Source organism: Protobothrops mucrosquamatus, unplaced genomic scaffold, assembly GCF_001527695.2.
Source record: "Protobothrops mucrosquamatus isolate PMUCROS unplaced genomic scaffold, P.Mucros_1.0 scaffold3052, whole genome shotgun sequence".
In the NCBI taxonomy this organism is placed as follows: Eukaryota; Metazoa; Chordata; class Lepidosauria; order Squamata; family Viperidae; genus Protobothrops; species Protobothrops mucrosquamatus.
In genome coordinates this window covers 28,400-41,931 of record NW_015389064.1, presented here as the reverse complement: position 1 = coordinate 41,931, position 13,532 = coordinate 28,400, and the positions used below count along the sequence as shown (strand labels likewise).

Here is a 13,532-nt window from a genome sequence, read left to right as displayed (position 1 = left end):
ATTTTTATTAATACGGAGGAGATGGATTGTTTAAGTTTAGAGTTTGGAGTTAGAGATATTAATATTTGTTTACTTGTATTTGAATATTAGCCTAGGTTTGGTTTGGGAAGTCCGGGGGGTGGGGGGATGGGATATAACATTGTGTAATATCTGTGATGTATTTCTTTTTCTTTTATGATGAAAATAATAAAATTTTATAAAAAAAAAAAAAAAAAAATCTCAGGTACTCATATTATAAACTATATAATAAAACCAGGAAGATTTGGGTACACTGAGGTTGAAGGTCCTGGAAAAGATAGGTGATAGGAAAGGGTATTTAAGCATATACATTTTAAACATACATGATGCTTCAAAGTTCTAATCAGAATAAAATTTTAACACATTGGCTAAAATGGTGTTAAGTACTTTGATTCCAAATGCTAAAACATCCCTGCCTTTTGCTCTATTGCAGTTCATGGAAGAAGATGGAACTCTTGTTGAAATTGGGCCCCGTTTTGTCCTGAACCTAATCAGGATCTTCCAGGGCAGTTTTGGAGGACAAACCCTGTATGAAAACCCACATTACCAGTCTCCAAATATGGTAATACCATATTCTTGTTTTCATTACTGGTTAGATAACTCTAGCCTTTTTTCTTAGGTACTCGAGGTGGATTATGCTGCAGGAGAAGGGAGGACAATTCTCTTCTCCAGCATAAAATGCTGTATGATATAGATTGGGTTGAGAGTAATTGGTCCATGTCTTCCAGCAAGTTTCCCTGGCTGATGCTGGACTTGAACTGGGTCTTCACACCTAGTATCATTCTGTCTCAACTTGGCTGGTTACGCTGGTTGCTATGACCATCTCAAGCCATTAATAAGAATATCAGTATTTTGTTACTTTCCCCAATATTCTACTATGCTGGGTTGTCTGTTAATGACTACTGCACTTGCCCCTGATAGTTCATCTTAGATAGTTTCTTTGGTCTTTATTTAAAAAGCGGTGATTCCTTGGCATGCTGTATATTCAAAATACATTTTTATATCTCTATCTTGTAAAGTGCTGCCTCTTGGCTCAGTTACTTTGAGTTGGTCTCAGAGATACTTGAAACAAGTATTCTGCGTCTGTTGATTATTGATCTTGTCAGATTAGCCTGTTACATTTTTCTTTAAACACTTGATATTCTGTGCACTTAATCTGCACAGAAATGTTTGTGCAAATGTGCTTTGCGTGTATTAGAAATATATACATTTGTACAAATGTATTTGCAAAATTATAAATGATGGCTTGCTCTTATGCTAAAATTATAAAATAAGTTTAAATTGACCCCCATTACTAACTAGGATCAGGGCACAGTTTTCAGTATTTTTTGCACTGTGATGTAATTTCAGTGTTAGACCTTTGGTGGACATTCATGTTTGTTATTTGATAAAGCAGACATAGCATACTATTATTAAGTTGTATAATAATATGGTTTTAGGCAGTATGCCCAAAAGTAATGTAATACAACCCCTTTAGATATTGAATAGAACTGGAGATCCAAGTTCAAATTTATCCTCAACTATGGAACTCATTGGGTAGCTTTGGGGCAACTAATACATCTCTTAGCTCATCCTTATCTCACAAGATAATTATTGTGGAGAAAAACAACTCATGTAAACTATCTAAGTTTCTGGATAAAAGATGAAATACCAGTCGATGCAAGTTAATCATTACAATTTCTGGAAACTGAAACTGATAAGAGGGAGAAACTGATAGCAGATATTCTTTGCATATTGGGGGCTTTGATTCTACCCCCCGGAACATTCTGGTTCAGTTGCAACTCTATCTGAAGAGTTGCAGAGCTTATCAGTTGCCATAAAAAAAACCCTGGAATTAGCTAGACTAGGGGTCTAACTTGATATATGCAGCATTCTAATGGTTTTTTTTTAAATGCCTTATAGTTGGCATACTAATTTGCTTTTATTATTATTACAGCATCGCCGGGCATTAAGACTGGCCCTAGTTGCTAAATTTAGAGAAAAACAAAACATGAAACAATTACAGAAATTTAAGAGTAAGGAGGACCAAGCACTCATTCCCAAAGATCCCACCGAGGAAGTTTTTGAGACGCCAGCTGAAGAAAAGCCAATGGAGATAGAACTGGTGAGACCAGAACCGAAAATGAGTTTGAAAAAGAAAAAGAAGAAAGTGCATCAACGACAGAGGAAGTGGAAGAAAAAGCTTGGCAGAAGTGGAGTACAGAATTAGAACTTTGAAAAAAGATGGAGATTAACTGGACTTTATAGTACGGGCATCAATCGGTTACTATGTTACTTTTCTAATCAAGGTGTCTACAGTTATCTACTGTAGTATCGCACTGTAATCAATTATTGGCTGGTCTTAAATATTTTTACCAAAAAAAATGGCTTTTCTTGCTTTTTTACTTAAAAAAGGAAGTTGGTGATATGTATAGCACAGTTATAGAGAGCCAGTGGCTCTAGCAATATCTCTCAGGCCTACTTTTAAAAAAAGAGCCCACTGGAACAAACAGACCCTCTTTTAATCTCTGTTTGGAAAAATAAACTCAACCATAAATCAACTGTACACTTGAGAAATCACCTACTCACAATTTCCAATAGTTTAATGGCTGAAATGCCTTCTCAGTTTGAAGACTGTAATAGTTTATGGAACTGGTATGTTTTCCTGTGTCTTTGCTATAGATGTCCCACAATTCCTACCTGAAGATTCAGGATGATTCTTAATCCTATATTATAGAGTCTGTTCAGTTCCTATCTGTGAGGGAGAACTTTTTTTGTTACTAATAGCTGGAGATAAAATTTCATATGTATACATGCTCAACTAAGATTCTTCAATCTCTGGAATTTTTTCTTGTATTCCATAGAATTTACAGAGTTTTGGACATACTGCACTCCAATTGCTTTCTCATTTTTTAAAAAAGGAAAAGGATAAGAATTACAGGCTAAGTTTATACAATAGGGGTGGTTGGCTTGCTTTAGAAGTTACTATGAATAGGCGCTTTGAAATGCACAGGAACACAGCACTTCAAAGCAATTCTATTTTTTTCTGCATGAGTCTGAAAAAATGCAACTGTTTGAATGAGAATTTAAAAATATAATAATCTGCTTTAAAGTAGTGTGTTCCTTTGCATTTCAAATACCCCTTTCAAATAATTTTAAGCTATGCACAATCCTGTAATACTTTACTACTTTGAAACAATCTATGCATGTTTGTGCAAATTTATCCTGTAAGGTTAATAACAATAACAGTAATAATATAACAGCTGTAAGGGACTTTGGAGATCTTCTAGTCCAACCCCCTGCTCAGGCAGGAGACCTTATACCAGGGGTAGGCAACCTTGGCTCTTTTATGACTCATGGACTTCAATTCCCAGAATTCCTGCTGACTCAGGAATTCTGGGAGTTGAAGTCCATGAGTCATAAAAGAGCCGAGGTTGCCTACCCCTGCCTTATACCATTCCAGACAAATGGCTGCCCAATCTCTTAGATCCGTGGTGGCGAACCTATGGCACTCGTGCCACAGGTGGCACGCAGAACCTTTTCTGTGGGCACGCGCGCCATCGCTCCAGTCCTAGGCCTTCAGCTGGGTTTTATAAAACCTTTTTGCTTTAGGCCTCTGCCATGTGCAAAAAAAAAAAGGTTCAATCAACCAATCAATTTCAACTTCTCGCAGGAAAAAAAAGATTTCGCAAAGTTGGAATTGATTGATTGAAGTTTTTAGTCCTACCCAGTCTGCCGTTACCACTGCAGCTACGCTCACCCAATGGGCCTCATCCACCCAATGGGCCATGCCCACCTGGCACCCAATGATACATAAGTGGGTTTTGGATTGCAGTTTGGGCACTCGGTCTCTAAAACATTTGCCATCACTGTCTTAGATGATGGAGCATTCACAACTTTTGGAGGCAAGCTGTTCCACTGATTAATTGTAAAAAAGGTGGATGTGAGGTGACATGAATCTGTAGTTTTTAAAATCTGTTTATTTGTTGATTCAGTAGCCACTGCCAAGCAATTTAGCTTCAAGGTTGCTAATTTCTGGTGTTACAACAGTTTTCTCATAATTAGCATTTTCGCTAATTTAGCGTAAAATCTTTGAAAGTTTAAATTGGTCTAGATTTTTCTTAAGTATCAAAGCACAAAGAATGGTTCAGTAACTTCCAGGTTGCAAATAATAACACTTTTAATTCCTGTTAAGAGTTTTATTATTCATCAATCAACTGAATAGTTACAAAATAGCACTAATACATAATAATAATAGTTGGAAAAGATCTTTGAGGTATTCTAGTCAAACCTCCTGCTCAGACAAGAAACCCTGTACCAGCGGTCCCCAACCTCCGGTCCGTGAACCAGTACCGGGCTGCGGCATGCCAGCAACCGGTCCACACAAGCAAAGCCCCATCTGCGAGATGCAGGCAGCACACAAAACCACACCCCCTCCGGTCACGGAAAAAACTCTCTCCACGGAACCGGTCCCTGGTGCCCAAAAGGTTGGGAACCTCTGCCCTATACCATTTCAGACAAATGGTTGTCCAGTTTTCTTAAAAACTTCCAGTGTTGGAGCATTCACAACTTCTGGAGGCAGGTTGTTCCACTGATTAATTGTTCTAACCGTCAGGAAATTTCTTCTTAGTTCTAGGTTGTTTCTCTCTTTGATTAGTTTCCATCCATTGCTTCTTGTCCTGCCTCTAGGTATTTTGGAAAATAGCTTGACTCCCTCTTCTTTGTGGCAACCCCTGAGATATCGGAACACTGCTGTCATGTCACCTCTCGTCCTTCTCTTCATTAAACTCTTGTGGAAAACGAAAGGACTTTTACGAATTCCAGAGGGTTTTAGCAGAGAGATTTATTGCGCAGGTTCAAACTTCAGTTTTATACTTTCCTCTTCTCAGGAAGAAAGGACTATACATTGAAATACACATTGTAATACATTAGGTTCGTTTCTCACGGGTATACAATGGAAGGTTTGCTACATACATTGTATCCATGTGCAAAGCGCATTAGGTTAGTCACATATTACTGACACAGAATTTTCCTAGTGATTATGCATTATTCCTGACACATCATTATTCTAGAAATTATGCAGACAAATCATTATTTTAGTAATTGTTCATTATTCCACATTAAAACTAGACATACCCAATTCCAGCAACCGTTCCTTATATGTATATATGTCCTATTAAGCGGAAATAGGTGTGTATAATGTTCAATATTGCCCTTCTACCAAAAAGCATTGTAAGGCAGGTGATAAAATTGCCGTTTCAATTTCTAACAGTCAAATATTTAGACTAGTCAGAAAAACAATTAATGGTTCAATTTCTGTACAAGGTGTTCAGCTCCATTATCCAGAATCCAAGAACAGATTTTTTTGTGGGGGGTGGGAGGGGGTGGATGTTAGCTTTTCATTTTTTTATGTTTTTGTCACTTGCTACCCCATACATAACAATTATAGCTGGAACCTTGCTTTCAGTGAAATAATCAGTTTCAGACAGTGTTTCTCAACCTTGACAATTTTAAGGCATGTGGACTTCAACTCCCAGAATTCCACAGCCAGCAATGCTGGCTGTGGAATTCTGGGAGTTGAAGTCCACATGCCTTAAAATTGTCAAGGTTGAGAAACACTGAGTTAAGTGAATCTGGCTTCCCCATTCACTTTGCTTGTCAGAGGGTCGCACAACGGGGTCGTATCATCCCAGGACATCGCAGTTGTCATAAACCTGAATGTGTTGCCAAGCATCCACATTTTGATCACGTGACCACGGGGATGCTGCAATGGTAAGGGGTGAAAAACGGTCATCGGTCACTTTTTTCCGGTGCCATTGTAGCTTTGGAACGGTCAGTAAATCAGTGTTTCTCAACCTTGACAGTTTTAAGGCATGTGGACTTCAACTCCCAGAATTCCACAGCCAGCATTGCTGGCTGTGGAATTCTGGGAGTTGAAGTCCACATGCCTTAAAATGGTCAAGGTTGAGAAACACTGCGACTAAATGAACTGCTGTAAGTCCGAGGGCTACCTGTAGTCACAGAGCTGCCATTGCAATTCCGATCGGAGGAAAAGCAGGCCGGGCCACCTTTGTTCCGATCAAGGCGGAGGCGGCTTCGACTCAACCGGCTCCAAACGCCGCCGCCGCCCCCCCTCCCGGCAAGCGACCCTAGAACGTTCGGTCTCCCAGCGTTCCACGACATCAAAACCAGCTCGGGGGGGGGGGGGTCTCGGAACGTTCCCGGCCCGACGTTCCACGCCATTTAAACCTCCGCGCTCAGCCGCCGCTGCTGCTCCTCCTCCTCCTGCTGGCCTTCCCTCTTTTCCAGAAGCCCTTCCCGCGCCTTCCGTCGGTTCCGCCTCCCAGCGAGCCCGGAGCTCGGCCTCCAACTCTGCCTCTTCCGGGTCTTCTCCCTTTCCTCGCCGGCTCTCGTCACTGCGGTCCTCACGTGCAGGTGCCGGTCGGGGAAGGCGCTCGGCCGCGGGGCTGAGTCCCTCGGCCCGCCGAGCATGAAGTGTCACTACGAAGTGCTGGGTGTGAAACGCGACGCGTCCGATGAAGACCTCAAGCGAGCCTACCGGAAGCTGGCCCTCCGTTGGCATCCAGGTATTAACCCCGGCCTGAGCCCGACCTGTCGGGCAAGCGTTTTTTCCCCCCACGCCGCCCAGGCCTCCCCTGACCTGACCTCGCTCCGAAAGGGTGGAGTCAAACCTTGGGCACCAGCTGGATGTTGGGCAGGATAGGGAATGTAATCCAGCAGGGTGCTGCTGTGATCCAGGTGTTGGGAGTGGGGGGGTGATCCAGGTGTTGGGAGTGGGGGGGTGATCCAGGTGTTGGGAGTGGGTTCAAGCCACCGTCAGCCATGGAAACTAGGGTTGCCAGGTGTCCACTATTTGAGTGGACAGTCCACTTTTTTCACATTATGTTCACTATTTTTTTTCACAAAATAGTGGACATTTTTTTTTTATTCAAAAGCTTTATGATGAAATGGTACGTAATCTAAAGCTGTACAGTCTACTTTTTTTTACTACTTAACCCCCCCCCCCCGCTTGTCCGCTATTTTTTGGAAACAGACCTGGCAACCCTAATGGAAACCCTGGCCAGTCACTCTCTTCCTTAGCCCAGCCTACCTTACAAAGTGGCCGTGGTGGCCGTGGAAAAATAAAAGAGGCTCCTGAACAAACGTAATAACAGTAATAAATTAAATTGGTAATGACTCAGGGTGACTCACAACAAGATATTTAGGCTATGAAGATAACAAATACTGTACAGGTAAGTCCTCCACTTATGTCAACAATTGAGCCCAAAATGTATGTTGCTAAGTGAGAAATTTGTTAGTGAGTTTTGCCCCATTTGAGGACTTTTCTTGCCACCTTTGCTAACTGAATCACTGCAGTTGTTAAATTGGTAACACGGTTGTCAAGTGAATCTTGTTTCCCCGTTGATTATGGGGATGCTGCACTTATGGGGTCATAAGTGTGAAAAACAGTCATAAGTCACTTTTTTCAGTGTTGTAACTTTGAATGGTCATTAAATGAACTGTTGTAAATTGAGGACCACCTGTGTAGATATTTGAAGGGCACACACCTGGAAAAAGTTACTTAGTCATCAGAGAAAGAGAACCTCCTCGAGCAGGGGTCTTCAAACTTGGCCCTTTTATGACTTGTGGACTTCAAGTCCCAGAATTCCTCAGCCAGCGTGCCTGGCTGAGGAATTCTGGGAGTTGAAGTCCACAAGTCATAAAAGGGCCAAGTTTGAAGACCCCTGTCCTAGAGACTGAAATCTTCTCATTTCCCCTCCTTACCTGTGAATTAGTACCTCTGAAAACAATTAACAGTTTGTTTCCCTGATTTGTTTAACAGCAGTTGTCTGCAGAGATTCTCAATCATCTAGGTCAGGGCTGTTCCAAAGGTGCTTTTCTTTCTTTTTTTTCAAAAGGCGACTGGACTTTCTTGCTTTTTTCCTTTGAAAACAATTGCTTCTCATCCAACAAACTGTAATGCCTTGGTGCTCAGGGTTCAGAGACAATAGTTTATACTATGTATTAGTTGCTAGCCATATATCCTGACTGGTGCCAGTCCAGCACTTTAACCACTCACTACCTCTCACTGTGCTAAGCTTTTGAAATGAAATTTGGTATATTATTTTGGTTTTTCTATTATATTGACCAATATAATAGAATATCATACTCTATATGTATGTGTGTGTATGTATGTATGTTTATGTATATACATATATATGTCTGAATATATACACACATACATACACACACATACAGTGTACACACACACACACCCTTTGTGATGCTAAGATGAAAATGTATTCTGCCTTTAGTTACTTCTCAAGGCAACAAGGCAGCTCAATCAAATTTGATTCCTGATGTTCATATGGAGCCATCCTTACGCCATGGAATGAAAGTAGCTTCCTCTTATGTTTTTTTTTTTTTTGCTTCCCAATTCAGCCCATAAATAAATAAATAAATAAACAAATAATAAATCTGGGATTTATTACTATATTAGTCTACAGAAGATGATGTTTATTCATCTCTAAGGAAATGCAAATTCTGTTGGATGTAAGCTAGTAACTCAACAGCCTGATTTTTTTGTACTGGTGCTCTTATTAATTAAATCCCAGCAGGATGTCCACACATACTTTGGTAATGAATTGTTTTCATGAGCTCATAATAGGTCAGTCTGGCAGCAAGGCTTTGTTAAGATGCTTATTAAATATAATTTCAATTTAATACCCACCTGACAATAGAATCCTATATATGATTATTTCAAAAATAAATCCTGCTGACCCAGATAAGCAATTTTAGAATTGCAGCCTAAAGTTAATGAAAATAATAAGGTTTGTAACAGCAGTTCAATTACAGGCCTTTCCCTGCAACTCTTTATTGAAATATAAAATAATTGTGTCATGTCTTAATGCCACATAACCATTCACGGTCTTTTATGTACAGTATGCTTTATAGCAGTGATGGCGAACCTTTTAGAGACCGAGTGCCCAAACTGAAACCCAAAACCCACTTATGTATTGTCGGGTGCCGGGTGGGCGTGGCCCATTGGGTGGGTGTGGCTACAGTGGTAACGGCAGACTGGGTGGTACTAAAAAGTTCAATCAATCAATTCCAACTTTGCGAGATCTTTTTTTTTCCCGCGAGAAGCTGAAATTGATTGATTGAACCTTTTTTTTTCCACACGGCGGAGGACTAAAGCGAAAAGGTTTTATAAAACCCAGCTGAAGGCCTAGGACTGGAGCGACGGCATGCATGCCCACATAGAGGGGTCTGCGTGCCACTGTGGCACCTGTGCCATAGGTTCGCCACCACAGTTTTATAGTATTCATAGTACTATTTAGCATGCATTAATCCTGAATGCATTGATTTTTAAATCTTCAAATAGCAATCAGGCTTAGACAATTGCCCTACTGCTTTGAATGCCCCCTTTTTGTGTGCAATTGAATATATTTCAACAAATGAATGGCAAACCAATTAACTAATTTTTAGGGATGCAAGTGCATTAGGCTCCATCTTAATAATACAATAGATTTGAACATTTTTATCCAATCATTCATTCATTTACTTATTTATCTGAGTATCCCTTTAAACTGTTGAAATTAATTGGTGGCTCATGTATGAAAAAAAATCATGGTAATCTCTATATACCAATGATAAACTCATTCACTGCATTTGTAGCCTTATGTTTGCCAAAATACGAATAAGATCCAAAACTTTCCTGAAGGAAAAAAAGAACAGTCCAGTGAAAACAGAGCTTGCCCAGTAAGCAGGGAATACTGGTTGATTTGTTTAGAAAGACAAACCTTAGCAGAAGAAGTAGAATATCCTGAAAAGAGCATGGCTGGTTAAACTCCCGATCAACAGATGATACTGGAACATATTGTTGCAGATATTATAGTTATTGTTTCATTCTGATGTTAAGCATTCTTTTTTGGAACTGGATTCTGTTGGAATTAATAGAGTTTATTTCCAAATAAATTTGATAGGAGCCCTCAAATGTGTTATTGAACTGAAGTCTAATGGAATGTGCTAGAACCACCATGGGAAATGTGAGCCAGGAATTGTGTTTTCCTGTTGGCTTCTTAATATCTGATAATCACAAATGGATTTCACAAGACTCGTAGTGGTGGGATTGTTTCTGTTTTGGGATGAATTGATTAGATTCTGCTTCATTGGCATTGCAGATAAAAATCTAGACAACGCTGAGGAAGCAGCAGAACAGTTCAAGCTGATCCAGGCTGCCTATGATGTGCTGAGTGATGCACAGGAGAGAGTGTGGTAAGTTTGCCTTTTGGATAAAAGCTTGAAAATTCTTATAATGGTATATTGGCTTAACCAAATCTTTTTTGCCATAATTTTTAGTTAAGGTTTGTCACAAAATAAACATGTAGGAAAGATTTAAAAACAACCTAAAAGAAAAAGTGCAAAGAGAAAAAAAGTAGTGACTCTGACTTTTTTTCAGTGCATTAAAATACATAAATACAACGTTTGCTTTACGTTTCACAATATTTCAAGCTATTTCTATAATAATAAAACCATTCTCATCGGCAAAATCTAAAATCAAAGTTTCATTTTTTTTCAGTTCCGAGCAAAACATCTGGAAGCAGTTTCCAAGTAGAAACAAAACTAGACATGTTCTTCTCTTTAATTAAAAGAGTTTAGGCAGAGTTGCACCTGAGTCCATCAGACCCCAAGCTGGCTGGGGTATTCTGGGAGTTGAAGTCCTCCCATCTTAACATGGCTAAGGTTGGGAAACTGTGTTACAGCAAGACCTGAAAACAGCCCAATCTTTTAGCTGTGATTCAGGAAACTAATTTGGTCTTCCTGCTAATAGATACCATTCCTTGTTTATTCTGCGGTAGAAAGTTTCATAGCCTCTAATTTAATTTGGGCTTTTTCTTTGTAGGTACGACAATCACAGGGAAGCTCTCTTGAAAGGAGGCATCGATGGAGGCTATCAAGACAACAGTCTGGATTTGCTCCAATACTTCACCGTTACGTGCTATTCTGGCTATGAAGATGATAAAAAGGTGAGGCTTGAGCACTCGCTCGGGCGAGTAACATTTACCGTGTTACTCTTGCTACGGTTGGTGAGCCAACAGGTTCCAGACCGAGACTAGCGGTGCTGCCACCCCACAGCAGCCCTCCTCAGCCACTGAGCTGCACTTCAGTCTCAACTTGAGGGGGGAATCTGTGTGGGATTGGCAAACAGCTGCCCAAAAAACAGCTGCCCAACTCCCTGCTATTACTGTGTGTCATTAAAATGCAAGCCTCAGAAACTGACCTACAGCCCATGAATTCTGAGTTTGAAACCCCTGAGGGGCATCATGTACAGGAAAATGCTCTACTTGTGATCAGTCACTTAGTGATCATTTGAAGTTATGACATGCCCCCCTAAAAGGGTACCTATGATCTAGTTCTGCAGTTCCAACAGCTACAACCCCCCCCCAGGTCACGGGACTGTATTTCAGGTACCCGGCAATTGACCCACATTTGCAGTGGTCACATGATTGCAATTTACTGCGGTTTTGCAGAAAAACAGTATTTACTTCCGGTTTTCTGCAAAAAAAGACCTCATAGCAAACAATTGGTTCGCTTAACGATTGCACCATGAGTTCATGTAATAGTCATGGTAATTTGCTTAACAACCACTACAAAAAGTGTCAGAAAATGGTCTCAGTCAGGTGATGAACCCACTTTACAACTGTTATGACTTAATTGTAATGGGCAGACTCCATTACAGTCATGAATCGAGGATTACCTGTACATAATATCAAGCCTACAGAAAATCCTGCTTCTGCTTTATAATGCCTTGGTAAGGCCACACCTGGAATACTGCATCCAGTTTTTGTGGCCACAATGTAAAACAGATGTTGAGACTCCAGAAAGAGTGCAGAGAAGAGCAACAACAATGATTAGGGGACTGGAGGCTAACACATATAAGGAAAGGTTGCTGGAATTGGGAATGTCTAGTCTAATGAAGAGAAGGACCAGGGGTGACATGATAGCAGTGTTCCAATATCTCAGGGGTTGCCACAAAGAAGAGGGAGTCAAGCTATTCTCCAAAGCACCTGAAGGCAAGACAAGAAGCAACGGATGAAAACTAACCAAGGAGAGAAGCAACCTAGAACTAAGGAGACAACCAGTGGAACGCCTTGCCTCCAGAAGTTGTGGGTGCTGCAACAGTGGAGGTTTTTTAAGAAGAGACTGGACAGCCATTTGTCTGAAATAGTATAGAGTTTCCTGCCAGAGCAGAGGGTTGGACCATATGACATCCAACTCTTGTTATTCTGTTGATTCAGCTAGAGAGAAGCCATTTATTTGTGTAAGGAGATACAACAATTTTATGTGATTACAAATGTGAGGAGATGAAACCTTTAAGTCTACCAGATCTGTTTTCAAAGATAAATGCCTGTCTGATTCACCTCAAAGCAACATTGGCTCTCAGACAAAAATTTGGCTGGAGATCTCACTGTCAAGAGCTCAGAAAACTGAGCAATTATTCCAGATGTCATTATACTGATGTCTTTCATTGTCCTCTACAATTAACAAGGCTAGTTTTCTCTCTCAGTGATCATATTGTTTGTTTCAGGGGTTCTATGCAGTGTATCGGCACATCTTCGAAATGATTGCCAAGGAAGAAGAGGAATCCATAGTAGAAGACGACTTTGAAGGGTTTCCAAGCTTCGGAGATTCCCAGAGTGACTATGATACGGTAACAACTCTGAAATTCATAGTTGGACAGTTGCCTTGTTAGAGTCAGCTCAGATGGCACTGAATAATCTGTAAGCTTTTGAGGTCACCAGAACTTTTCCTGAACTAAGGAAAAAGCAAGAATGTCATTATAGTGGGGGAGAAATCAGCATTTTGGGCCCGAGACCGAAGTTGTAAATTCTTTCCATTTGCATCTTTTCTTGCTGAGTGCTGCACTTTCAGATTGAACCTGTTATTCCACAAATCCTCTGTTTCTAAACATAGGGAGAATTGAGGCTGTTCTCACATAACTCTTGTTTGGACTGGAGCATAGAAGTTTCTCTGTAAAAGAAATATTAAAAAAAAGCAAAATAAAGGATACAGTTTTGAAGAATTGGGGGTCGATGAACTCTCCCATGATAGAATTTTTGTCTTAGCTGGGTTTGTAAGGAGCCATTGTGGTGCAGTGGTTAGAATGCAGTATTGCAGGTAAACTTTTCCATAGCCTGGAGTTCGATCCTCACTGACTCAAGGTTGACTCAGCATTCTATCCTTCTGAGGTCAGTAAAATGAGGACCCAGATTGTTGGGGGCAATATCCTGACTCTGTAAACCGCTTAGGGCTGTAAAGCACTATGAAATGGTATATACCGTATTTTTCGCTCTATAAGACGCACCTGACCATAAGACGCACATATCTCCTTGATTAGTTTCCACCCATTGTTTCTTGTCTCGCCTTCTGGGGCTTTGGAAAATAAATTGATCCCCTCCTCTTTGTGGCAGCCCCTCAAATACTGGAATATTGCTATCATGTCAACCCTAATCCTTTTCTCTTGACTGGCC

The 13,532-nt window shown here is 40.6% G+C and overlaps 2 protein-coding genes across 3 annotated transcripts in view; both read left to right on the top strand.

Moving 5' to 3' along the window:
• The window catches only part of BRIX1 (biogenesis of ribosomes BRX1), a 10,006-nt gene extending 7,624 nt beyond the window's left edge, over nt 1-2,382 (top strand). The window contains exons 9-10 of the mRNA XM_015826313.1: nt 452-580; nt 1,955-2,382. Of these exons, the coding sequence (XP_015681799.1) occupies nt 452-580; nt 1,955-2,227 (402 nt within the window). The 3' untranslated portion in view covers nt 2,228-2,382. The remainder of the gene's footprint in view (nt 1-451; nt 581-1,954) is intronic.
• Nucleotides 2,383-6,378: 3,996 nt separating this feature from the next.
• The window catches only part of DNAJC21 (DnaJ heat shock protein family (Hsp40) member C21), an 18,154-nt gene continuing 11,000 nt past the window's right edge, over nt 6,379-13,532 (top strand). For both annotated transcript variants that reach the window (XM_015826311.1, XM_015826310.1), the window contains exons 1-4: nt 6,379-6,584; nt 10,182-10,275; nt 10,904-11,027; nt 12,590-12,712. In XM_015826311.1, coding sequence (XP_015681797.1) covers nt 6,488-6,584; nt 10,182-10,275; nt 10,904-11,027; nt 12,590-12,712 — 438 coding nt within the window. In that variant the 5' untranslated portion in view covers nt 6,379-6,487. The remainder of the gene's footprint in view (nt 6,585-10,181; nt 10,276-10,903; nt 11,028-12,589; nt 12,713-13,532) is intronic.